This window comes from Saccopteryx bilineata, chromosome 7, assembly GCF_036850765.1.
Source record: "Saccopteryx bilineata isolate mSacBil1 chromosome 7, mSacBil1_pri_phased_curated, whole genome shotgun sequence".
NCBI lineage: Eukaryota > Metazoa > Chordata > Mammalia > Chiroptera > Emballonuridae > Saccopteryx > Saccopteryx bilineata.
Window position 1 is genome coordinate 68,493,730 of NC_089496.1, and position 27,613 is coordinate 68,521,342.

Below are 27,613 nucleotides of genomic sequence, written 5' to 3' on the forward strand. Positions count from 1 at the left end.
ACTGTTTGACTATTTCAATTGAGATGCTGGTTTTTTTGGTTGTAAAATGATTATATTTGCAAGAGATCAGAAGCCTTTACTTTTTCTTTTCTTTTTTTTTTTGTATTTTTTTCCTGAAGTTGGAAATGGGGAGGCAGTCAGACAGACTCCCGTATGTGCCCGACCAGGATCCACCTGGCATGCCCACCAGGGGGCGATGCTCTGCCCATCTGGAGCATTGCTCTGTTGCAACCAGAGCCATTCTAGCGCCTGAGGCAGAGGCCACAGAGCCATCCTCAGTGCCTGGGCCAACTTTGCTCCAATGAAGCCTCGGCTGTGAGAGGGGAAGAGAGAGACAGAGAGGAAGGAGAGGGGGGGGGTGGAGAAGCAGATGGGCACTTCTCCTGTGTGCCCTGGCCAGGAATCAAACCCGAGACTCCTGCACACCAGGCTGATGCTCTACCACTGAGCCAACCGGCCAGGGCTTTTTTTGTGTGTGTGTATGTGAGAGAGAAAGAGAGAGAGAGAGATAGAGATAGAGAGGCAGGAACATCGAGCTGCTCCTATATGTGCCCTGACCAGAGATTTGAACCAGCAACCTCCATGCTTTGGGATGACACTCCAACCAACCAAGCTATCTGGGCAGGGATTAATTTTTATTGATTTTTAGAGTGACAGAAAGCGGGAGGGAGAAAGGGGAGGAAGAAAGGAAGCATTCATCTGTTGTTCCACTCAATTGTGCATTCTTTGTTTGTTTCCTATGTGTCCCTGACTGGGGATCAAACCTGCGATGTTGTCGTTTGGGGACGACACTCAAGCAACTGAGCTAACCAGCCAGAGATTTTTTGGTTTTGTTTTTTTTAAGGAAAGGAGTGTGTTCTACGAAAAACTGAAGGTTTAATGCTTAGAGGCTTTTTTAGACGTGGTTTGCAAATGCCTTCAAAGAACAGCAGATAATATCAGGGGGTAGTGAAGCAGTCAGAGGTGAAAATTCAGAGAGCTGGCGTGTGAGGTGGGAGGGCGGTGTGCTTGCCCCACCAGAACCATCGGAACCGTCGGAACCACCGGAAACACTCACAGTTCATGTAAAACAACCAGGCTCAGATCTGGTCAGGAAGCCTACCTTTGAACCGCCTCTTAGGATGTGGGATCTAGCATTGGGGGGACCAACCGTCTCAGTTTGCTGGGGACGGAGGGGTGTCTTAGAATGCAGGAATCTTGAGGCCAAAGCTGTGACCTTGCTGGACACACTGGGTGATTGGTCCTGGTCTAGAACTAACATACTTGGTGCATATAAGCTGTATATTAAAGTAGACTATAGTTAAGCAAAAGCTTTTTTTTTTTTAAATGATGCCTAGTTGCATCAAATGATGTCACCTATGAAAACCACAAGGAAATGGGTTTGCTTTTTTTTCCCCTCTGTAAGTTTGCAATTTTCAGTGAAGAAAAAAAATAGCAATACATACAATTTTTGCAATTTTCAGTGGGGAAAAATAATAGCAATACTTACCTTTTTTTTTTTCTATAAGCCAAGCAGGACTTGAAACTATTTGAAGGATGACCCCTTTTTCAGAAATGGAGGTACTGAATTTATTGCCAGCCAGTCGTAGCTGTCCATCTGCTAACTCCCTTCACATAGAGGGAGCAGCTGTCATTTCAGAAATGGTACAGCAGATAATAAGACGGGGTACGTTTCATCTTCAGATGCTTAAAACAAATCCCTAGGAAGAACGGCGGCCGTTCCTTTGACTGCATGCATCTCTAATACGATTAACACAAAGTGCCAAATGGATCTGGAGATTGGAAGCCGATGAATTCGCTTTTAAGGGGAAAGTGTTCAGAGTAGGTGTAGTGCATATTGTAATAAGCTGCAATTGCATAAAGAGAGGAATGGTGGGAGCCAAAGGTACACACAGAAGTATTCTCAAAACCCTGGCTACATGTCGAGCCCTGAGTACAAATACAAACATCTGAGCTTCCCCAGTCCGCACACCCTCTGCGTACCAGCAGTTTGCCTCCACTCCTTCTAAACAGACAAAATTTACCCCAACTAACAGCTTCCTTCACCTTGGTCCTGTTTGTCTCCCCAAATTTGCGAACTTCAATCATCTTAGATTCTATCCTCCACCCATTTCTACTGTTGAACAGTCCAAAGTTTAATCAACAGTTTCTATTGCTTATTCCTGTGCGATGTTTCTTTTCTAAGTGAAAGGAGGGGAGATAGTGAGACAGACTCCTACATGTGCCCCAACCAGGATCCACCAGGCAACCCCATCTTGGGCCAATGCTTGAATCAACCAAGCTAGTTTTAGTGCCTGAGGCAGAAGCTTGGACCAACAAAGCTATCCTCGGTGCCTGGGGCCTGATGCTCGAACCAATCAAGCCACTGGCTGTGGGAGGGGAAGAGGGAGAGAAGGGGAAGAGGAGAGGATGAGAAGCAGATGGTCGCTTCTGTTGTGTGCCCTAACCAGGGATCAGACCCGAGGCATTCATATGCCAGGCCGACGTTCTATCAACTGAGCCACCAGCCAGGGCCTCCTGTGCAATTTTTAAAGATTATTTCTTTTCTCTTTGGTCCCCTAGCTCCACCCTTAATTGTCCTCAAGTGGTACTTACAACAGACCACAGTCCTCTTGCCACATCCCTAGTCAAGATTCTTCTCCCTTACAGTCAATCTGCATGTAGTTCCCTGGTAGCTCTTCCAAAGGAAAAAAAATTCAGGGTGAAATAAGGAACCTGTGGACGTAGGCCAGGCGGTGCTCGGTATTCCTGAGTGTCACAGGCGTGGATAGGATGTAGCTCCAGACACAGGTGGCGTGTGCTCAGTATACAGGTGGGGACGGGACATGGGCGTGGACAAAGGTGGACATAGAGTTACGGAGACATTTCTGCATGGAGAGATAAAAAATAAGTACCGTTGCATTGGCTCGTCGCCATGATCCTGGGTAGTAGGTTCAGCGCACAGGACTATTCATTTTCTGAGTCCCCACATCCCATCCCTGATGGCGGAGCTGAGAGTTGGGACCAAATCTTCTTAATCGAAACTCCGGCTTATTCTGATTGCTGCACAAAGTTTTATTTTATTTTATTTTCGGGGATTGTAATCTAGAGTGGCATCTCTGCTGTGTGGTAGCCCCCGCCCCCATCCGCCTTGACGGAGCTTCTTCGATAGATTCCTAGTTACAGGACTAATGCTTAACTAGACTTCAGGAGGTTCTCAGTGACGGTTGCTCTGTAGTTTAGTGGTAGTTTTGATGCGATTGTGTGTGTGTGTGTGTGTGGGACACAGCATTTACCTACGCTGCCATCTTGACTGGCGTTTTCCTGTGAACATCGCCCCTGAACTTGTCATCCAGGGAGCCCATGGAAAGAAGAGGTCGGCTGAATGGACATGAACTTGCCGGCCCTGGACACATGTGATGCCTGCATTCTCATTTACACAAACCAGTGCTGTTCAGGGGCCTCGGCTGACCTTGGACGGAACAGAGCAAAAACACGTTCCCAGTGTTGGTGAGAATCCAGGTCAAGGAAGGGAGAAACCAAGGTCCTATGAGGTTGTGCCTGCAAGGACCTTGATTTGAGATGAGAACATTTAAACGGCAGGTATGTGCAGAAGCAGGTCAGGAACGCCAGTGGCCTTTGGTGGCTATCTGCAGTAAAGCTCTGCTTCACATTTTACCTGCTTTCTTAATTGCTAGGCAGAGCAGATAAACCGTATTTCTGGATGTTGCTGCTGTTAAAAAAAAAGAAAGAAAGAAAGAAAAAACCTACCATTTCTCAAGTCAAAATATTTTAATGGTAAAATCATAATCAATGATTAACCTAAAGATTTTTTGTTTCAAGAGCAGTAAGAGGGGGCTGCCAAGCAGCAGGGAACTAATATTTAAAGATAATTTCAGACACATGAAGATGAAAAAAGTGGTCAAAGGAGGAGACTGAATCTTTTTTCTTCCACCTCCAAGATTTATTGAAAATGGTATTTAAAAAAAACCAGGCAATGTATCTGACTCTACATTTAAATACTAGTGCTAGTGCAGTAGCATTTAAATGGGATTTTATGGTAACAAAGAAACTGTGCCTGTCCCCAGGAAGCTCACCATTGAACAGAGGAGACAGATGCAAAAATGGATGGATGGATGGATGGATGATAAAAAGATAGATAGAGAGCTAAACCCATTCAAAATGGTTTTATAAAAACTGATTAAGGGACTCTCTGAATGTTATTGCAACTAATAGGAGCAGAATGCAATGGCCAGGGGGTTGGGGGAAGTTTCCCTGCAGGGCTAGTCTCCTGGGAGCTGAGCTGGTGGGAATGGGCGGAGCAGAGGGGAGTCCAGCTAACAGGACAGAGGGACTGTGAGCCATTTGATGGGGCTGCAGTATGGAAGGACAGGGCGGCAGCAGGTGGGGGCAGGCTGTGGGGAGGGGGGTTGGCAGGGCTGGAAGATGCAGATGCTGTAAGATGCTCTACTGCTCCTCCCAGGGTGTGGCACTTTTACTCGGCAGACTTACTGAGCAAGTGACATCTTAGTGGGACTGTCGGGAGCCTCCCCTGAGCATGGCTGCACTTGCTCACCTCTGGTGACATGGGCGGTTAGGGTGGCCTCCCCTGCTGCCCAGCCTCCCTCTGCGTTGCACTCAGTGTCATCCCTGACTGGCCTGCTGCCTTTGTACAAGACCACGCTGCTTTCAGCAGTGAACATCTCCATTTCCCCAGTGAGGGATGCTATGATTTTGAGCTCATTTCCAGCACTAATATTCTATGATGATGTCTGAGAAAGATCCTCTGGCTCTCTGGGTAAATGTCAAGCTTTCTCTGCCATCTGGAAGGATAGGGAGGAAGCAAGGTGACAGGACAAAGAGCCTTATACTACTTCAAGAGGCATGGATATAGAGCTTAGCTCTTTTTTTTTTTTTTTTTTTTTTTTTTTTTTTTTTTTACAGAGAGAGGTATAGATAGGAACAGACAGACAGGAATGGAGAGAGATGAGAAGCATCAATCATCAGTTTTTCGTTGCCACACCTTAGTTGTTCATTGATTGCTTTCTCATATGTGCCTTGACCGGGGGCCTTCAGCAGACCAAGTAACCCCTTGTTGGACCCAGCGACCTTGGGTTCAAGCTGGTGAGCTTTGCTCAAACCAGATGAACCCATGCTCAAGCTGGCAACCTCGGGGTCTCAAACCTGGGTCCTCCGCATCCCAGTCTGATGCTCTATTCACTGTGCCACCTCCTGGTCAGGCTAGAGCAAACTACGTGGGACCAAACTACGGTCCGTGGGCCCCCTGAGGCCATTTACCCCCCCCCCCCTGCCGCACTTCCAGAAGGGGCACCTCTTTCATTGGTGGTCAGTGAGAGGAGCACTGTATGTGGCGGCCCTCCAACAGTCTGAGGGACAGTGAACTGGCCCCCTGTGTAAAAAGTTTGGGGACCCCTGGGCTAGAGCTTAGTTCTTAATGATACCACCTTGGGCTATTTTTTTCATTCATTTTTGAGCTTCATTCTCTTCATGGGGGTACAGTAACATCCACCTAGTGGAGTGGTCGGGCCAGCTGGAAACACTGTCTCTAACTCATCCAGCATATAAGATTAAGCTCAACTTATTGTTTATAGAACTGAAGGTTCCATAATCTAGAGCAATTTACAAGATGCATCCTCTGTGGAAGTACAGAGAGGGGTACTATACTTGCCAACGTCGTCTTCAGTATTAATAATCAGGACACTCTGGGGACTTAGAGGACAAATCTTCAGCCTTCAGGACCTCTGCAAACTGAAGTCAACTGGGCAGAAGTTAGAGGGATGTTGGCTTCATTGGTTTAATTGTTGGTCTAGTCCAGGGGTAGTCAACCTTTTTATACCTACCGCCCACTTCTGTATCTCTGTTAGTAGTAAAATTTTCTAACCGTCCGCTGGTTCCACAGTAATGGTGATTTATAAAGTAGGGAAGTAACTTTACTTTATAAAATTTATAAAGCAGAGTTACAGCAAGTTAAAGCATATAATAATAATTACTTACCAAGTACTTTATGTCGGATTTTCGCTAAGTTTGACAATCTTTTTATTTATACTTTGGTTGCTCTGCTACCGTCCACCATGAAAGCTGGAACGCCCACTAGTGGGTGGTAGGGACCAGGTTGACTACCACTGCTCTAGTCAATGTCAATTTTCTCAAGTTATTTTCTTCTAAATATGCATTTGTTTGCTTGTCGTTTGTCTCCACAGTCACAGGTGCTCCCTGCGAGGGGAGGATTTGAACAGACAGTGGCTCGCGCCCCGCCCCCAGCTCCAGCCGACCATCTACCACGCCAAAGGCCTCCTCTACTACCTGAGAAGCATCGGCCACAGCCCTGTGGTGAGTCACCCCCTTCCCTCTGCAGTCGGCTGACTCCTTCCAGCTTCCAAGAGGCTGATCACTTTCTGTTAAGGCAAGAAAACCAGACACAAGCCAAAACCTGTGTATGACAAGCTTCCGTGGGACAGTGCCACAAACTGGGGGGGGGGGGGGGTGTTAAAACAGCGGAAAAGTGTTCTCTCACATTCCTGGAGGCTAGAAGTGTGAAATGAAGGTGTCAGTGAGTCATGATCTCTCTGAAGACTCTAGGGAAGAATGCTGTATTGTGTCTGTGTTTCAATAGTTTTCTTTTTATAAACACATCAGTCAGGGCCCACTCTAGTTCAGTATGGCCTCATCTTGGTTTGATTATACCCTCACAGATCCTGTTTCTGAATAAGGTTCCACTCAAGGCACTGAGGATTAGAACTTCAACAATGTTGGGGGAAGACACAGTTTAACTCACAACAAAGACACCCATTGGTTCAAGTCAGGATGGCGGTATAGGTAAATGCTGTGCTTGCCTCTCCCACAACCACATCAGAATTACAGCTAAAATACAGAACAGCCATCACGGAGAACCTCCTGAAGTCTAGCTAGGCTTAAGACTTATAACTAAGAATCTATAGAAGAAGTTACGTCAAGACTGACAGGAGGGGCGGAGACACAAAACAGGCTGGTTCCCCACCACATGTGTTGTTTAATAGTCGGGAGGGATGTCTTATTAAATTCCAATGATGATTCAGGCTGTGTCCTGGGCATATTTCATATCAGAGTTTTTCTCCCAAACCTGTAGCAACTGTGCAATGGATGAAGAACAGGCTATTTGAAACCAGAGACTTAGGCTCAAATGATGGTCTGAAACCAATCATTTATTGACTACAAGCTGTGAGCGTGTCTGTCTGCAAAATTATGGAGAGTCACGTGTCCAGATTTTCTGTGCACATCTAACCAGGGAACTTAAAATAGCATGGAGAAGCTCAGGGGTAAGACAACTTGGTCACCTCTGCCATTAACTACTTTATTATTGTTATTATTATTATTATTATTATTATTATTGAGAGGAGGGGAGACAGAGAGACAGATTCTTGCATGTGCCCCGACCAGGATGCACCCCGCAATCCCATACTGGACGATGCTTTGCCCATCTGGGGCGGTTACTCCATTGCTCAGCTGCTCTGCAAATGAGTGATTTCAGCACCTGAGGCAGGGCCACGGAGCCATCCTCAGTACCTGGGGCCAACCTGTTCCAACTGAGTCATGGCTATGGGAGGGTAAGAGAGAGAGAAGTAGATGGTCACTTCTCCTGTGTTCCCTGACTGGGAATCGAACCTGGGACTTCCACATGCTTGGTTGACACTCTACCACTGAGCCAATCAGCCAGGGCCTATTAACCACTCTTTGATCCTGTGTTTGGTGGCACATTCAGTGAATATCTATTGAAACAATGGGTAAATATGTATTATAGACCCTTATTGAAATCTCAAAAAGAGTGAGAGGCCTAGGGATTCCCCTGAGGTGGCTGGGAAGTGGGTGACAGAGTTGGGATTCAGTGCTGATCTGCTTTTCTGTCCTATAAACCCATCTTTCTCCAGCACTGGCTTGTCAGTGGGGTGTGCTGGGGGTCCCCAGGACTGTCCTCAAGTCCAGTGATTGAACCTAGAAAGACTCGCAGACTCAGAGTAGCTGTTACGCTCCTAAGGATGGTTGATTACAGTGAAAGGAGGTAAATTAAAGTCAGCAAGGGGAGAGAAGGTGCATGCATTGGCAGGTGTTTGCTCCCAGAGAGTTGTGTGGACAGTGCTTAATTCTCAAGCAATGACGTGTGAGAGCACATAGAGTGGGGCCACCCAGGGAAGCTCACTGTGATGAGCTTTGGTGTCCAGGATTTTTGGTGGCAGTTTGTAGACACCCCAACCATGGCTTTTAGTTAGCCAGGCTAAGGGGACACTTTGTAGCCCAAGATCCCCACCATAAATCACATGTCAGTATCAACCCTCTGTCATGACCCAAGGACCCAGGTAAAGAAAGATACTCTTATTCAGCAGAATATTTTAAGAATGTCCAGGTAATCTCCCAAGAGCCAATCAGGAACCAGACCTTCCTTTGGACTTTTAGGGTTTGAATTCAGACTTGCTCAGTGAACTCTTTGTTGCAAAGACAGCAAAGCATATCCTTTCCCCTTAAGAATCCTTGCTCTGGCCTTGGCCAGTTAGCTCAGTGGATAAAGTGGCAGCCCGGCGTATGGACATCCTGGGTTCGATTCCTGGTGAGGGCACATAAGAAAAGCCACCATCTGCTTCTTTCCCCCTCCCTCTACTCCTTTTCTCTCTCTCTTCTCCTCTTGCAGCCAGTGGCTCAATTGGTTTGAGCATCGGCCCTGGGCACTGAGGATGGTTCAGTTGGTCCAAGCTCATCAGCCTCAGGTGCTAAAAATAGCTTAGTTGATTGGAGCATCAGCCCCAGATGGGGGAGGCCAGGTGGATCCTGCTGGGGGTGCATGCAAGAGTCTGTCTCCCTATCTCTCTTCCTCTCACTTAAAAAAAAAAAAAAGAATTCTTGTTCTACACTGATCAAATTGTGCAGTATTTTCATGTTCACCCTCACCCTCCCGTCCGAGGAGACGGCACTGTCTAGGCCGACTATGCCGTCCGCCGCCCAGAAGGAAGTTCATGGCCTGCCGAGCAGAGCACCAAGCTCATGGTCAAGGCCTGGAAAAAAGTGTGTTCTGTGAGGAGGAGGCCTTGCCTCTGGGAGGAGAGAGAGAGAGATTTACAGGGAAAGAGGTCCCCACCCCCGACATACATTTAAACACACACATGCTCATAACAAACAGGGTTCCTCTCTGCTCTGACAGCCTCTAATTGAAGAGCAGAACACTTCTTTTAGACTGTGACAGGTGAAAGTCTTGTTTAAAAATATAAATAAACATTAATTAACTGTAAACATGACAGCCACAGACTGGTTTCCTGCCAGGACCATCTGAAAGGTGGGTGAGAAACAGCTGAGGACCAAATGCTATTCACAGTGTCACAGAGTTCTACATTAGGGCTCAGCATCACCGTTTTGTCACCTGTGAGGCTGTATTTACCTGACTTCCTGCTGATGGCAGGACCCGCCGCTCACCCCCGCTCAGACCTGCCTGTACCAGAGGAGTGACCACTGTGTCAGGACCCCCGCTCAGACCTGTCCTGTACCAGAGGGGTGACCGCTGTGTCAGGACCCCCACTCAGACCTGCCCTGTACCAGAGGGGTGACTGCTGTGTCAGGACCCCCGCTCACCCCCGCTCAGACCTGTCCTGTACCAGAGGGGTGACCGCTGTGTCAGGACCCCCGCTCACCCCCGCTCAGACCTGCCCTGTACCAGAGGGGTGACCGCTGTGTCAGGACTCGCCGCTCACCCCCACTCAGACCTGCCCAGTACCAGAGGGGTGACCGCTGTGTCAGGACCCCCGCTCAGACCTGCCATGTACCAGAGGGGTGACCGCTGTGTCAGGACCCCCGCTCAGACCTGCCCTGTACCAGAGGGGTGACCGCTGTGTCAGGACCCCCGCTCACCCCCGCTCAGATCTGCCCTGTACCAGAGGGGTGACCGCTGTGTCAGGACCCCCGCTCACCCCCGCTCAGACCTGCCCTGTACCAGAGGGGTGACCGCTGTGTCAGGACCCCTGCTCAGACCTGCCCTGTACCAGAGGGGTGACCGCTGTGTCAGGACCCCCGCTCACCCCCGCTCAGACCTGCCCTGTACCAGAGGGGTGACCGCTGTGTCAGGACTGACACTTGGGCGTCATGGTTGCAGGTGAACTGTGAGTGTGCCCAGCCTCTGCCTCTTATGAACATATTTCCTGAAGCATTGGGAAGCTACTTCTGATACTTTAAAGGTTCTACCTGTTCTATTGTAGATGGTACTCAGGTGTTTGGCTATTGGTGGGCAGATACTATGAAATCTGAAGACAGATGACAATGTAAGACAGTGAAAAAGCTAGCAATGCCCTGACGCAGATGGGGGCTGCTAAAGACCATTCAGTTTATAAGCAGTATAGAGATATTCACATATTCTTTCATTCATCCATCCACCTAAGTGTGAATCCACCCACCCACATGTCCACCCATCCATCCACCCACCCACTCACCCATCCGCCCACCCATCCACCCATCCATCCACCCACCCACCCACCCATCCACCCACCCTTCCACCCACTTATCCACCCCCATATCCACCCACCCCCATTTACCAGCCCACCTACCCACTCACTCATCCACCCATCCATCCATCCATCCATCCATCCATCCACCCATCCACCCACTCGCCCACCCATCCATTCACCCACCCACCCACCCATGCATCCACCCACCCACCAGCCCATCCATCCATCCACCCACCCATCCATGCATCCACCTACCCACCGATTCACCCATCCACCCACCTACCCATCCACCCCATTCACCTGCCCACCCATCCACCCATCTATCTACGCATTCACCTGCCCACCCACCCACCTGCCTGCCCATCCACCCACATACCCACTTGCCCAACTGCCCACCTGCCCATACATCCACCCACCTGCCCATCTCCCGCCCTTCCATTCCCCACCCCCCATCCACCCACCACCCCACCCACCCATTCAAATGTTGGGTCCAGAGGCCCAGAAACATAGTAAAACATTGATATATTTGTACGTTGGAATGCTATTCAACAATCAAAGATGACACCACCAACAAACAGTACAGTACTGAAATACTCGGCAACGTGGATGAATTTCAGAAACATGTTGAGTGAAATGGGCTAGTAGACCCTCCAGAGTACAAACTCTGCATTCCTCTTTATGTCACGTTCAAGATCAACAAATCCATGAAGATAGGAATTCAGAACAGTGCTTGCTTCTGAAAGGGATTAAATAATAGGCTCCAGAAGGGAAATTCCTAGGTTAATGGAAATGTTCTACATTTTGATGGAAGAATCAGTTACACCAAAACTCATTGATGTGTGCACCCAATACCTGTGCTCTTTACCAAGGATGTGTTCTTACCTAAATGCAGAAAATTAAAGAGAAATAAACGAAAGCAAAGTCAATGGGCTTTGAAACATTAAAAAAAAGTTAACCAATGTCACCCCAATAAATTCAATAAAACATTAAAAATGAGTCAGTGAGCTCTGGATGCAGCTAGGAGGAGACAAAGTGGCGTGCTCCAGATCAGGGTGACCTCGTGGAGGCATGCAATTCAAGCCAAAGAAGGGATCTTTGCCAGAACATACTAGAAAGCCAGTAGAATAACGTCTGCTTGGTTCCAGCCAGAGAAAGAAATCTCAAGCCAAGAAGCCCAGAGAAGCAGGCAGGCTCAAGGAGTAGCTGGCGAGTTACATTGAATAGGTAGCTGAATGGGAGCTCGCAGCAGGGCGGGGCGGGTGTGTGTGTGTGTGTGTGTGTGTGGCCCAGAGGGCAGCCTGCGGAGCCTGGAGGAGTGTGTGCCTGTGTGTGTGTGTGTGTGTGTGGCCCTCTTGTGTGCCTGTGTGTGTGTGTGTGTGTGTGGCCCAGAGGGCAGCCTGCGAAGCCTGGGGGAGTGCAGGGAGCTCTCAGCTCCAGGAGGCCGGGCCTAGAGCCTGGCTGAGCTGCAGTGTCGCAGCTGAGCTGGCCCCTGTGCCACAGTGAAGAATCGGGTCTTCAGAATGAGGGACAGGTGTGCATTCCCTGTCCTTTTAGCCTTTAGCGTGGGAGTGCGTATGTGGGCGGGGACTCAGAGCCTCTGAACAGCCCATTGATTTTCGCTGACAACCTCCGGAACACGGCCACCTTCCGCCCAGGGACAGGGTGGGCATATTTCGGTTTTATCATTCTCTGGGGCCAAATGGAACGCACTTTTAGCTCCTTAAATGATTTTCCTGGTCTACTTCTGAGTCCTTCTGGCATATAATTTTAGTTAATCAGCTTCTTTTAAGTGAGGCACGAACAGAGAGGCCAAAAACGGATGCTGGGTCCCTTCCTAAAACCTTGTCTCCTAGGCCTGAAGGTGTTCATGCTCATTATTTACTTTATCTGCACTTTATTTCTCAAAAATAGTGTTAATTTTGTCTATTTTCTTTCACTCACGCTAAGGTACTGATTCTAGAACTTCCCTCTTTTTGTATTTGAGGATGATCTAGAGCAAAAATGCGCTCATATTCAGAGGAGGGAGACAGGATACCTGTGAAGGTTCTGGGTGAAAAAAAACAAACAAACTTAGTTCAATTCTGTATTCTTTTTATTTAAAATGATTCCCATGCAGTCAGCTTAAAGATTAAGCAACACTTCTCTCAGACATCAGAAACTGTATTTTCTATGTATTTTTACAGGTAAAAATACTACGTTTTTATGTGAATTGCTAAAGTTTCTAGAATAAGCGTATGTTGAGAGGCAAAGTGAAAGTTTCCTCCCTCGCGTGTATTGCTGATGCGCCTTCTGTGCCTCGTGGGGGCCGGAAACCAGGGTCTTCCGTGTCACAGGCCAGCCGGGCTTTTTCAAAATGTCTGAGCACATTTTCTTTTCTTTTCTTTTATATTTTTGTGGAATTGAATGAAGTGAGGAGGTAAGGTAAAGAGTAAAACAGAATGTCTCTGTTCGTTAGAGCATCATCCTGAAGCACAGAGGTGGCCGGTTCAATCCCTGGTCAGGGCACACACAGGAGGAGATTGATGTTCCTGTCTCTCTCTCCCTTCCTCTCTCGCTAAAAGCAATAAATAAAAATTATATTGAAAAAGGAAAACAGGAGGGTAGGTGCCTTAATCAGTGTTTCTCTTAAACCTGTGATGGCGAACCCTTTTATAAAAACTGCCCACTTTTGCAGTGCTGGTCAACCTGGTCTCTCCTGCCCACTAGTGGGCATTCCAGCTTTCATGGTGAGGGTAGCAGAGCAACCAAACGGCACCTCTCGGTTGGCCCACCATGAAAGCTGGAATGCCCACTAGTGGGCGGGAGGGACCAGGTTGACCAGCACTGCAAAAGTGGGCGGTTTTTATAAAAAGGTTCGCCATCACAGTCTTGAACCCTTATGAAGGTGCCTCCTCCCGCAGCTAATGGATATGGGCAAAACAGCAAGAGATGTGCAGAGATGAGGCCATGTGGACTAGTCTGGTTGTAAGGCTGCTCTCTGTGAGGAAGGGCCACACATCAAAGCAGGTGCATCAAGGCCTGGTCAGGTAGCTTACTTGATTAAGGCATCATCCCAACAGGCCAAGGTTGTAAGTTTGATTCCCAGTCAGGGAACATGCAAGAATCAACCAATGGATGCACAGATAAGTGAGACAGGAAACTGATATTTCTCCCTCCCTCTCCCTTCCTCTCTGTCTCTTTAAAAAGACAAACAAGCAAAACCCGATGCTTTAAATGACACAGGGACGCCTGGGCTTCATCTTCTCAGCACACAGGAGGACTCACTCTGAGAAGCCCTGACCTAGCCGGTGTAGCCAGGCCACAGGGATCATGGCCAATGGCATTGGACCTATAGTTGAAAGTTCTACTCGCAGAAAGTGGGGCTGCCAAAAGCCAAGCATGTCCAGTCTAGGGGGCCAAGACCACCAGCAGCCCTTGAACAGAGGGATGCAAATCAGGGGGCCGAGGAAGCCTCCTTCCTAAGTAGGCTGCGGAGGCATGGTGGCGGGTCTGTACTCACACCCCGGCCCCTGGGTTCATCCAGACAACTTGGGAACTTGTCAGAGATCCAGGAGACCAGCGTGGACCTGACCTTCAGGTGAAGACACGGGTCCCGATCTGCCCTAACGGAGGGTGTCGCACAAATGGATAGATTAATGCTTCTACTTGAGTGTCCTGGTACCTGCCACTGCGTGAGACCCACCCAGGTTAATTGGTCCCAGGGGTTGTGTCCAAAGGGGCATCCAGGCCTCTGCCTCCGTCTCTTCAACACCTGGAACCAGGGAAGAAGAACAGTTTTAACTCGTAAGGAACCTACTGAGACCAGCACTGCGTAGGCTGGCCCAGGATAGCAGAACTCGGCCAGAACGAGGTGGCAGGGTCAGTCTAGTCGTTTGCTCTTCATTTCGCTGTTGACGGACTTGTTTTTCACCATTGGTCGATCCAATGTACGTAAATATCCTGTTTTGGAAAACCTTTGGAGCCAGACCGATCAGAGTTTGAAATAAAACACTCTGACTTTTAATAGGCAGCCATAGGCCAGTTCCTGAATCACCTTTATCAAGAAGGCGATCCTCACCTGCAAGTTTGGGTAGTAGCCTCCTCTCAGGAGCATCTGTATAAAGCCCTGGCTGGATAGCTGGTTTGGCTGGAGCGTCGTTTCAGAGCGTGAAGATCGCCAGGTCCGATTCCCCAGTCAGGCACATCCAGGAGCAGCTTGATGGTTCTGTCCCTGCCTCTCTCTCAAAAAAAAGAAAAAAAGAGTGTCTATATATTGAGTATAGTATCTGTAGAATCTTAGCAGTGTGACTAGCTTGTATCAGGCATTCAAATACATTAGGCATTCAAATATTAGGCATTCAAATACCGAAGGAGCCCTAAAAAATCTGTGCGTGAGCCCACATCGAACTGCACTGTATAGGTATGAAACTGGGAGAGTTTTCCTTTTATTTGGTGCAGATTTCACATTTCTATCGTCTTTTGTTGCTTTTCCTGTGACCGGTCAAAAGTGCACCATGACTTTACGGACACACTGTATTTAGCAAACTACAATTATTACTCACCAGAAGGGGGCGATGTACAAAACAAAACCATGTGTGAGACTGTATGTTTCTGCATTCATTTACATGGGTACTTTCAATGCAATTGAATTATTTTGGAAAGAATGGCATCTTAACACAGAACCCCCACATGGCAGCAAACCGCCTCCTGCATTTTGTCATATGACAAAGGTTCTCACGGTGGGCAGTCTCAGAACCGGTTATTGGTGTCTTCTACTGGGATGAATGTGAAAACTGTCATGCCACAACAGCCCTGGGAGGGGGCCAACATGTGTTTGTAAGTAAAGGCTGCTCCTCTAAGCTTGTGTTGGAGCTTTGGCCAATGAGGGCCCAATTTAAGTAAGTGGCCGGTCACTTTAGGAAAGGGAACAGCACAGATCCCCCTTTCGGGTAGTTACAGGAGTCAACTCCGCCCCTGCCCCTGTGGTCGACCTCAGCCGTGCCTGGAAGTTGCAGATTACTCCGATGAAGCACTCAATAAGGAGCATGCCCTGCTGCCCACGGAGGGACAGGGAATGCCGTCTTGTGAACGGGGCCCTTGGAGGATAATTGAACATGCTGCTAATACCGTTCCCTTCATAGAAACATTCGCTTTGCTCGGGAGCTCAGCTGAATGCCGTCTGCTCCACCCTGAGCTCCAGCTGGAAGCCCCAGGCCTTTTGGGGGCCTCGGCTGGCTTCACTGGAAGCACGGCTGCCTCGGGTTTCCAGCACACTCCCCAGCACTCGCCTCTCCAAGGCCCCAGCCTCGCCTTTTTATTTTCCTGCGGCAGTGGAATAAATAATGCAGCGACCCCACAGCCGAGAAGTGGGAACCAGACCCAGATGTCAGGAATGAGAACACGGCCGCTTAGAACTGGAGAGTCGCGCGGTAAACAGGGTCAGGAACCGGCGAGCCGTGGGGAGGGGCATGGCCCGGGAGGTGAGTTTCAGACAGAGGTGGGCAACCTCTTGAACAAGGGGCCCAATTAGCTTACAGAGGAACCAGAGTGAGGAGCAGAGAGGAGAGATGGAGAGATGGGGAAGGCATGTGAGGAGCATAGTAATGTGGCCGGGCACAGCCTCTTTGCTGAGCGAGACTGGATGGAACTCACGTTTGCATGAATTAAATTGACCTTGACTTTGGCTCCGACAAGAATTCACTGGAAGAGGTGCAAAGGAGATGTGTAAGAGCCTGGTTTCAAAATCGCAGCCCAGTCCACGACCAATACACTTCCCAGTGAAGAAACAGACGAGGGATTCAGCGCAGCCCAGGGTGAACGAGTGCAAATCTAACCACTCCAAGTCTCAAAGGAAACAAATCCGAAAGGAAACTTTTAAATCTGCATCTCTTCCTGTGCTCCTTGCCTCGGGGAAAAGCACAATCATATTGTCTATTCATTCAAACTGGAAATCGGGTGTGATAGTTCTCCTCGTCCTCCGTGACCCCAAGTCTGTTTAGTCTTCGCTCTTAGAGATTTTACTTCCTTACTCCCTCTCCGAATGCCCTTTCTTTTTATACATACATCAGCTGCCTTAGACAAGGCCTGTGCTATCTGTGCCTGTCTGTGTCTCTGAAATTCTTTCTTTTCTTTTTCTTATTGTAGCGAGAGACAGAGACAGAGACAGGGACAGACAGACAGGAAGGGAGAGGGATGAGAAGCATCAATTCTTTGTTGTGGCACCTTAGTTGTTCATTGATTGCTTTCTCATGTGTGCCTTGCCGGGGGGAGGGGATGAAGGGAGGAGCTCCAGCAGAGCCAGTGACCCCTTGCTCAAGCCAGTGACCTTGGGCTCAAAGCTAGCAACCTTGGGCTCAAGCCAGCGACTTTGGACTTAAGTCAGTGACCATGGGGTCATGTCTATGATCCCACACTCAAGCCAGCTACCTTGGGGTTTCAAACCTGGGTCCTCAGTGTCCCAGATCGACACTCTGTCCAAGGCACCACCGCCTGGTCAGGGCTTGCAATCCATGCTTAACACCCCGTGCCAGCAACCTTGCTTCTCCTTGCTTGAACAGTTGAGTGGCTCCTTCCCTACCTGCAGGAAAATGTCCAACACGCCAGTGTGTTAAAGACCTGCCCAGTGCCCACCTCTGCACGTCCCTGTGTCAGATTCCCGTCCCTTTCACTTTGTTGTCTCACTGTGAAGGATGGCAGCTCCTCAGGTCCAGAGCCATTTCTTTCTCCTTTTCCATGTGCTTGGGTAGCTGTCACTCAGAAGCACTCGTCTTAGAATAACCCCCGGGTATTCCATGCCCACGGCATCACACATCTTCAGGTTGTCATTCATTCGGAGGGCAGCGTGAGTGATGCTCTTAGATCGGGCAACATCCTCTTAGGTAGTTCCCAGAGAACCTTGGACTTAGCTCCACCCCCACTCTCCTGGAAGGATCAATCCTAACCAAACAGCTCCTGGAAGATACAGTATAGAAACAACAAATGTTTGAAAACATGGATCCTGGGTTTGAGCAAACTGGGATTCAAATATTCACTCACATACTTAATAGCAATGCAATGTTGGGCAAGCCCGGGCAAGTGATTTATTTGATTTGAAATGCAGTTTTCTCAGCTACAAAATGAAGATATGTGTAGTACCCACTCCATCTATGTATCTATGTTAAGTTTTTAGTGCAGAGTCTGAAATATCATACATCTTCAATAACGTAACTGTTGTTGCTATTGTTATTAAGTCTTCAATCAAGTATCGTTGCCATTGTTATATGGTATTAGAATATACACTGTTATATGTTATTGGAGTAACACCTATGTTACCTTATATTCCAATTTTAATTTTCCATGCCGTGTGGCAGGGACAGAAGAAGGATGGGTTGAACCAATTCATGAACGAGCAACATGAGACCATGGAGATATTGGAGCACCAGCATGGATCTCATCTTCTATCAACCTGGCACAGAATTTTATGGAAAAGAAATGTGTTCCATCGTCCAGTAGGAAAGACAAAGTTTTCTCAACTGAAATAACATGGTGGTTAGTCTTGTCACTGCCTCCTCCAATGTCAAGGGACAAGTAGTACTTATAATTAACAGGCATTTATTTTGAAGGATACCATTTAAGCAACAAAGAGAACTATGTCTCTATGTCCTTTGTTTTAAAACTTCAGAGGCCACTGGACCCGTCAGGGCCAAGCACCTGTCCTTCCTGTGGGTGACTAGCTCGATAGCGTGTCGTTTGCCTCTGCTTCCAGAGTCTGTAAGGATCAGAAAAAATAAACACAACTCCCCTTTCCGTTGGAGTTCGGCGTGGCAGGAGCTCCTGTCGCCACTTAGGCATAGCTTCCGGCTCTCTGGGGAAAGCTGCTGCCACGGCACAATTTGTTTACACACTTGTCATGTAAATGGTAGGTGTTCAATTCACACAGAGACACTGAGGGGTAAGCGAGGAAGGTTGGTGGGAAATTCGTGATGGCAGAAATGGTGACATAGTGACATTTGTGACAGCATGGATAGACCTTGAAAATATTATGCTAAGCAAAATAAATAAATCAGAAGAAGCTAAGAGCCATATGATTTCACACGAAGGGAGGATATAATACTAAGACTCAAAGATATAGACAAAAGTGTAAAGGTGAAGTGGTTACCAGAGGAAGGGAGGACAGGGTAGAGGGGGCTCCAAGGGGCCACATATACAGTGACAAAAAGTGTTCTGACCTGGGAGATGAGCACCCAGAGCATGAATATTAACTATTGTTAATACGCTATGGAGATACGCATTTGCAACCGACCGTATTTCCCCAGGTATAAGATGCACCTTAATGTTGGGGCCCGGAATTTGAAAAAAACGTATTACATCAAGTTATTGAACTCAAGTTTTATTCATTATAAAATTCATACAACTCCTCATCACTGTCAAAACTCCCATCCATTAGCCTGTCCTCATCTCTGTCTGATGACGAATGACCGTCTTCAACAATGAGCTCAAAAACAAATGCAAAAAAGCGGGACATGTGAGTAAAAAGATCTACAACAGCTATATAAGACGCACCCAGTTTTTAGACCCCAAAATTTTCAAAAAAATGTGCATCTTATACATGGGAAAATATGGTATGTATTACTCTGGACTGGTATCACCCCATTTAATTTTATTTCTGAATAAAAAGAATTCATGATGGTAGAGGATTAATCCTCAAACAAGTATTTTATTGGTTCTTATAGACTGGAGACTTTCAGAGTGTGGCCCTGGGCACAGGGGCGTCGATATCACTGGAAATTGTTACAAGTTCGAGTGCCTGGGCCCACCCCAGACTTACTTGAATCGCAGAATTCTGGGGAGTCGCTTGCAGTCTGAGCTTTAACAAATCCTTCCGCTTACTCTGAGGTTTGATAGCATGCGAGACCCGTGATCTAGACTCCAGATCAGCCCAGTGATCTCAATCCTGGCTGTATGTTAGAACCACTTGGAAAACTTTTCAAAACTCCCATAGTCCTAGTATTAATACAGACCAATTAAGTCAGGATCTCTGGAGGTGGGCTTCAGGCACTGATATTTTTAAAAATCTCCTCAGGAGATTCGAATATGTAGACAGGATAGAGAAGCAGTGGCCTCAGGGAGGGATTTGTTAGAAACAACAGACACCTGCTCCGATAAGATACAGGGTTTGAAGAAAGGAAGTCTGGGGGGTCTTACAGAACACGGGAAGTACCTAAATCCCACACGGGTCCTTCCCTCTCTTCTTCTTCTGTTTCTGTGGCTGTCTGTTCTGTTTCCTGCTTTTCTCTGTGCGTTAGCTTAATTACCCCACAATTTACAAACCAAGGGATTCTTCTTCACTGTTGCCACGCTTTCATTATTTGTCTTCCGTGTGGTTTCACTTGTCATTGGACCAACCCCCTCCTCCCAAGTCTACGTAACATTTCAGCTCCACAGCTCAGGGATCTTGAGAAGCTGGGGAGACTTATTTTTCCTAAGATTTTGACCTGAAACTATGAATTAATAATATCACAGCCTGACCAGGTGGTGGCACAATGGATAGAGCATTGGTCTGGGATGCTGAGGACCCAGGTTCGAAATCCTGAGGTTGTTGGCTTGAGCATGGGCTCACTAGCTTAGGCACGGGGTCTCCGGCTTGTGCATGACATCATAGATTTGACCCTGTGGTCACTGGCTTGAGCCCAAAGGTCATTGGCTTGAGCAAAGGTTCACTGGCTCAGCTGGAGCCCCCCAGTCTAGGTACATAGGAGAAAGCAATCAATGAGCAACTAAGGTGCCGCAAACTATGAGCTGATGCTTCTCATCTCTCCCTCATCCTCCTGTCTGCCTGTCCCTCTCTCTCTCTCTCTCTCTCAAAAAAATAAATAAATAAATAAAAAATTCACAAATAAAATTATTTTCTTTTACTGAAGAGAAAATAGACCCAAAAAATGCTTTCTGGCTCACAAAGCATTTACAATGTAATTTTAAAATTCTCCCAAATATAATAGTAATTCTTTAGCACTGATAATTAAGAGAAGGGGGAGTAAACATAGAGAACAATTTTGAGGACTTTAGTCTAGGATTTTGTAACTGCTGGTCTGTGGACTGGTGCTTGTCCGTAAAAGAGTTAACCACCCTGATGTTGTATGAAAATTACAGACCCAATGATCTTAGTCAAATTCAATGATGCTCAGGGTGATTTCTGCCCAAAATTATGCTCCTGTTTTCACTGGTCCCCCAGTATAAAAAGGTTGAAAAGCAGTGCTTTAATCCTTTAAACTCTTGTCTCAGTTATCTGGTCTATCCAAAAACCTACCCGCTCCAGTGTTTCTGATCAAGCCAGTGTTTCTGTCCGCAACAACTTGGATTCCAGAAGTTAGTCCTGACGCCACTGAATTCTTCCCACTTATGTTAGTCCCTCAACAAAGCAACATATCTTACCAGCTCCGATTTGCCATCAAAGAGTTCGTCTTCACCTTCTCCTGTTTTGCCTGAGCACACCGTCTACTCATGTGTCCTTGTATTTTCCTTTTACCCGGGTTTTGATGACTCCATACATGTACTGAGGGTGTCGTGGGCTCCGTGCTGCTGTGAACAGCTTCCTGTTTAATCGCAGAGGTACAGGACTGGATCATACACCAGAACGTAGGCTCGGCCCTCATCTATGTCTGACTTCTCAGCCAGCCTCCCTGATAGCAATCCCTCTGGCTTCTGCTGAAATATTTCCCGAAACGAAAGGATTTTAAAGTGTGACCCAGTGTTGCAAGATGATGATAACCATAGAAAGTTCTTTCTCGCCAGCAACAGCTATTCAACAACTATTAAATTTAATATGGAGCTAGAATCTATGTCCATATTATCCTTCTCCTTGTTTTGTCTTCCTCTGCTCTTTGAAATGATAGCAAATACATTTATTTGTGTTCAAGATGGCAGAATTTTGAAATGGGAGGGAACACTGTCAAGACCCCTTGAGCCTTCTTTCTTTCTGGAATAAAACTTCCAGTGTTATTTTCTGCTTTTTTTGTCCAAACTTTCTTATTGCTCTTGGCTTTTGCCCTAGTTCATTCTAAAATGCCACACTTATAAATGGAAAACACTAGATTAGATATAAAGTGACCAGTATAAGGTGCATTGAGCTGATTTTTCCTTAATATTTGGCCACGCTGCTTCTCCAGAAGCGATATATGACCGGATCAATTAAGATTAATTTTTTTTTTTTTTTTCATTTTTCTGAAGCTGGAAACAGGGAGAGACAGTCAGACAGACTCCCGCATGCGCCCGACCGGGATCCACCCGGCACGCCCACCAGGGGCGACGCTCTGCCCACCAGGGGGCGATGCTCTGCCCATCCTGGGCGTCGCCATGTTGCGACCAGAGCCACTCTAGTGCCTGGGGCAGAGGCCACAGAGCCATCCCCAGCGCCCGGGCCATCTTTGCTCCAATGGAGCCTCGGCTGCGGGAGGGGAAGAGAGAGACAGAGAGGAAAGCGCGGCGGAGGGGTGGAGAAGCAAATGGGCGCTTCTCCTGTGTGCCCTGGCCGGGAATCGAACCGGGGTCCTCCGCACGCTAGGCCGATGCTCTACCGCTGAGCCACCGGCCAGGGCAAGATTAATTTTTGATGTCTCTGGCCACTGATTCATTCTGAACAAATTGCCATCTAAAACCTTCAGATCTGTCATTCAAAATGTACTTCTTAGCTGAATGTCTCTATCCTTTACCTGGGCCACTCTTTGAACCTAATTGTAGGACGTTATATTTATTCCAATGAAGTGTTTCTCTTTCTGCTGATTTGTTGTGGGTTTGTTTTTTTTTTTTGCCACTTCTCATTTCCACTCTCACTGGTTTACCGTGCTCTCACTTGTCCTCAATTCTGGATAATTAGTGAATTTGACAAACACCTTCAGTCACCTCCCCTTTGTCCTTCACTTAATACACAAAGGCTACACTTGGAGAGACAAACGAGCAAATGGGAGGAGGTACCTCATGAAAATATCAGGATTTCTATGTCTCTGAAATGTACCAATGTGTTGTAGTGTATGTTCATTTCAAACATCCAGATCACAAGTACACAACTCGTTAAATTATTGCAAAATGAGCACACCATGTAATCACCAACCAAATGAAGAAAAAGAACAGTACCAGCAGCCCAGAGATGCCAGACAATGCTATGCTCCCAACTGTAAATGCTACCCTCATTTCTGTCGCCATATTCATTTTGTCTGTTTTTTGAACACCCTAGAGCAGAAATCATAGAAATGTACTCTTTCCTATCTGGCCTCTCTCCCTCCCTCCCTCCCTCCCTCCCTCCCTCCCTCCCTTCCTTTTTTCTTTATATTTATTTTATCGATTTTAGACAGAGGAAGGGAGAGAGAGAGAGTGAGAGAAAGAGAGAGACAGGAACATCAATCTGTTCTTGTATGTGCTCTCACCGGGGATCGAACCGGCAACCTCTGCACTTTGGGACATTGCTCTAACCAACCGAGCTATCCAGCCAGGGCTCTGGCCTGTTCTTTCATTCTCAACGTCAGACAGCTTTATTAGTTTTAGGCTAATAAAAATAGTGCTTCTATTTACTTTCTTGATATCTTCTGGGACCCAATATACACATTGCTGTTGGGAGGGTTCTAGAATATGCATCTAGTCAGCTTTAGAAGGCATTCCCAAATTGTTCTCCAAAGTACTGGTATCAATCGATAGTCTCAGAAGCTGGGCTCGAGTTCCACTTGCTCCGTGTCCTGGTCAACATTCGGTGTTGTCTATCCCCACAGTCTCATCAGTCCGTTAGATGCAGGGGCATCTCACTGTGGTGTTTACACTCTGTGTCCTTGATGTTAATGAAGTTGGTACATCTCACTGCGGTGTTCACACTCTGTGTCCTTGGTGTTAATGAAGTTGAGGGCATCTCACTGCAGTGTTCACACTCTGCATCCTTGCTGTTAACGAAGTTGGTACATCTCACTGCAGTGTTCACACTCTGCATCCTTGCTGTTAACGAAGTTGGTACATCTCACTGCTGTGTTCACGCTCTGCATCCTTGCTGTTAATGAAGTTGAGGGCATCCCACTGCGGTGTTCACACTCTGCGTCCTTGCTGTTAATGAAGTTGAGGGCATCTCACTGCCATGTTCACACTCTGTGTCCTTGCTGTTAATGAAGTTGAGGGCATCTCACTGCTGTGTTCACACTCTGCGTCCTTGCTGTTAATGAAGTTGAGGGCATCTCACTGCCGTGTTCACGCTCTGCATCCTTGCTGTTAATGAAGTTGAGGGCATCTCACTATGGTGTTCACACTCTGCGTCCTTGCTGTTAATGAAGTTGAGGGCATCTCACTGCTGTGTTCACACTCTGTATCCTTGCTGTTAATGAAGTTGAGGGCATCTCACTGTTGTGTTTACATTCTGCGTCCTTGCTGTTAATGAAGTTGAGGGCATCTCACTGCTGTGTTCACACTCTGCATCCTTGCTGTTAATGAAGTTGAGGGCATCTCACTGCCGTGTTCACACTCTGCGTCCTTGCTGTTAATGAAGTTGAGGGCATCTCACTGCCGTGTTCACATTCTGCATCCTTGCTGTTAATGAAGTTGAGGGCATCTCACTGTTGTGTTTACATTCTATCACAACTACCCCAGGTGGCCCCCAAATCTCATGAGTAGGATCAAAGGTAAGTATGGCCCTGGAGGACGAGAGCACCCTCTGACTCGGGAGAAAAGAGCTTGCCAACCAAAGAAATGGCAAGACTTTGCTAATACACGTCATCACACACCTGAGCAACGTGTGTCGGAAGGGATTTTATGAGTGTTGAATCAATAAGGGCAAAACATAACACAAGATTTGTCTGACTTTATTAATATGAGTACATATTCTAGAAACTTTAAATGGATATTTCCTATTGACTTTTTAAATTATTTAAAACCCCAATTTAAAAAATAAAACAGATATTTTTACTTCTAATTATTTTTAAGTGAGAGTAGGGGAGACAGAGAGACAGACTCCTACATGTGTCCTGACTGGGATCCGCCAGGCAAACCCCCATCTGGGGCCGATGCTCAAATCAGCTGAGCTATCCTCAGTGCCTAAGGCTGATGATCCGACCAACAGAACCACTGACTGCAGGAAGGGAGGAGAGAGAGAAGGGGGAGAAGGAGGGGTGGAGAAGCAGATGGATACTTCTCCTGAGTGCTCTGACCAGGAATTGAACTCTGGACATCCTCACACTGTGCCGTCGCTCTAATTTGAACCCCATCTCTCCCCTGCTACAAACACATTTCCTCATCTCCCATTCAAATCTACATTTCTTCCAATATAACTTTGTCCCTGAGGACTTTACCAATACAACTCTTCCCAAAGTCACCAAGGATCCGCATAGAACTGGTTCTGCTGAACAAACATCATCGACCTGAGAAAGTTGACCTTTTAAACTTTTAAGAAATCAATAGCTCCTGTCTAGATTGACCTCTCCCTTTGTTTGGCCCCCATAGGTCTTCTGTGACTTCCACGGCCACTCCCAGAAGAAGAACGTGTTCGTCTATGGCTGTAGCATTAAGGAGACGCTGTGGCAGGCAGAGCCTGCTGTGGGCACGTCAGCCGTCTTGGAAGATGTCAGCTACAGGGTGAGTTTGAAGTGCCTGCAATGACGGAAAGAAAGAGAAATGCTAAAACAAAATCTGTAACACAGGAAATGTATAAACAACAGAGACTCCATGAGTCCAACGTTGGCTTCTTGAAATGGTTAACAAAAAGGACAACCCTTTAGCTAGATTAAAAAAAAAAAGAAGGTACAAGTTACCAAAAGCAGGAATGAAAGGGTCTACCCAATCTTCCAAAATGTAAGAAATATATATTTTTAAATTTTTTTTCCATAGAAAATTTTTTCAATGGGAAAAATTGAGAGAAAGGAGAGAAGCATCAACTCATTATTTCACTTAGTTCCTTTTTTGGGTGTGTGTGTGTGTGTGCGCGCGCACACACACACTTATTGTTTCTTGCATGTGCCCTATCCAGGAATCAAACCCACAACCTCTACATGCCAGGATGATACTCTATCCACTGAACCACCTGGCCAGGGCCTCAAAGAATATTGTTAACAATTTCTATGCCAATAAATGGGTAAATTTTGAGGAAGATACAAATGACCAAAACTGACTCAAGAAGACTTCATCTCCAATAAAACCCATTTCTAGGAAATAAATTATGTCAGTAATTAAAACCTCACAAATAAAATGTGGCCAGATGGCTGGTGGGTGAAGCCTGTCAAAACCTCAAAGAAATAATTAATACTAATTGTAAATAAATTCTTTGAATAAAGAATAGAAACACTTCCCAACTCATTTTCTGAGACCTGTATTACTCTGATATCACAGCCAGAAAAGATATTCCAAGAAAATAAATGCAGACCCTGGCCAGGTGGCTCAGTGCAGCGGTAGAGTGTCAGCCCAGCGTGAGGACATCCCGCGTTTGATCCCTGGTCAGGACACACAGGAGAAGCGACCATCTGCTTCTCTCCCCCCGTCTCCTCCCACTCTGCCTCTTCCCCTCTCGCAGCCAGTGGCTCGATTGGTCCTAGCATCGGCCCCAGGCACTGAAGATAGCTTGGTTGATTAGAGTATCAGCCCCAGATTGGGGCTTGCCAGTTGAATCCCAGTCAGGGCACATGCTGGAATCTGTCTCTCTGTCTCCCCTCCTCTCACTGATTTTTTTTTTAAAAAGAAGAAGAAGAGGCGTGAAAAAATTTGGGGTGACTAAAGTGTTCCAAAACTGGATGGGGCTGAGGGTTGCAGAACTGCAGACCCTGAAAAATCATCAAACTGCATGCCTACCGCAGCAAAGCCGGTTTGTGTTTTTAAAAAGCAAACACTCATTGCTATCTACCATTTTCTGGGTGCAGGGCTGGGTATTTAAAAAGTTCAGTAAAGTGCGGACTTCTAAGAAATAATAGTAGAGGAAAGAGATTGTCAGAAACTCAAAACAAAGACTAACGAGTACAAAACCAGAATGATTGTGAGGTAACAGAAAGGGCTGACTAATTCTCCGTGGGTGTGGAATTGGAGAGCTAGCCCTTCTTGGCTATTATTGAGAGAGAAATACGGTGGGAGGTATTACCACATTCCACAAAGAGGAACACATGTAATAGATGATTTTAAATTTGAGTTTGATTTCAAGAGACATTTGAAGATGTAGAATGACATGAATTCTGAGATAATTAGAACTTGAACATCAAAGAACTTTATTTTTATTGATTGATTTTAGAGAGGGAAGAAGGGAGAGAGGAAGAAAGAGAGAAAGAGAGAGAGAGAGAGAGAGAGAGAGAGAGAGAGAGAAACATCGACTTATTGTTCCTCTTATTAGTTGATTCTTGCATGAGCCCTGACCAGGGATCAAACCTACTACCCTGGCATACGGAGACTACTGTCACCCCTTCCCCCTTTTTGGATGACAAAACTGGTGGCTAAACAAGTTGAATGACCTGCTCAAAGTCAAGCCGCATAGCAGGAATCCAGAAGTCATGCTTTTGATCCCTAAACCCAACCACTCCCTTGCCATATGCTCAATCCAGAGAAAAGAGAAGACCTTTCAGTTCTGTAGGGTTGCCATGGGGACCTTGCATTTGCATGGGAGGGAGGACGCCTTCCTGGGGATGACCTCTGAGCTGGGAGCTACCTAGTGAGTTCATCGTCAGCGTATCTTTGGGAGCTCTATCTTTTTTGAAATTAGGAAACCAGTCAGGGCTGATAAGAGTCAGCACAAAGCAGATGAATTAAAATGCAACTCAGGCCCTGGCCTGATAGATCGGTTGGTTACAGCCTCATCGTGATGTACAGAGGTTGCTGGTTCGATCCCCGGTCAGGGCATGTAAAGGAGCAGATCGATATTCCTGTCTATTCTCCCCCACCCCCTGCCTCTAAAATCAATAAATAAAAAATTTTTTAAATGCAACTCAGGCTTCTACAGTATGCCTTAAAACCAGAATTTTTGACTCAGAGCCCTTCCCCCATCTGCTGTGGCTGTGCCCACTCAGTCCTCTGTACTGGACAGATGGGGTTGAGTGTCTGTTAGGATGCAGAAGAGTCCTTCTCGGGGCCATTCTGTGTAGAGACCGTGCTAAATGCCAGCTCCTCTGTCAGGTCCCGGAGGTGCGTCACCTCGTCTGTTCCTGTAATAACTCTGCCGGCGAGGTGTGAATTCTCCCATTTTAATCAGGAACAAGACGGAG

The 27,613-nt window shown here is 46.9% G+C and overlaps 1 protein-coding gene across 3 annotated transcripts in view; it reads left to right on the forward strand.

Annotated features, from left to right (window-relative positions):
- Positions 1-27,613, forward strand: part of AGBL1 (AGBL carboxypeptidase 1) — an 837,820-nt gene that overhangs the window by 349,131 nt on the left and 461,076 nt on the right. For all 3 annotated transcript variants that reach the window (XM_066239188.1, XM_066239190.1, XM_066239189.1), the window contains exons 19-20: positions 6,201-6,330; positions 24,882-25,013. In XM_066239188.1, coding sequence (XP_066095285.1) covers positions 6,201-6,330; positions 24,882-25,013 — 262 coding nt within the window. The remainder of the gene's footprint in view (positions 1-6,200; positions 6,331-24,881; positions 25,014-27,613) is intronic.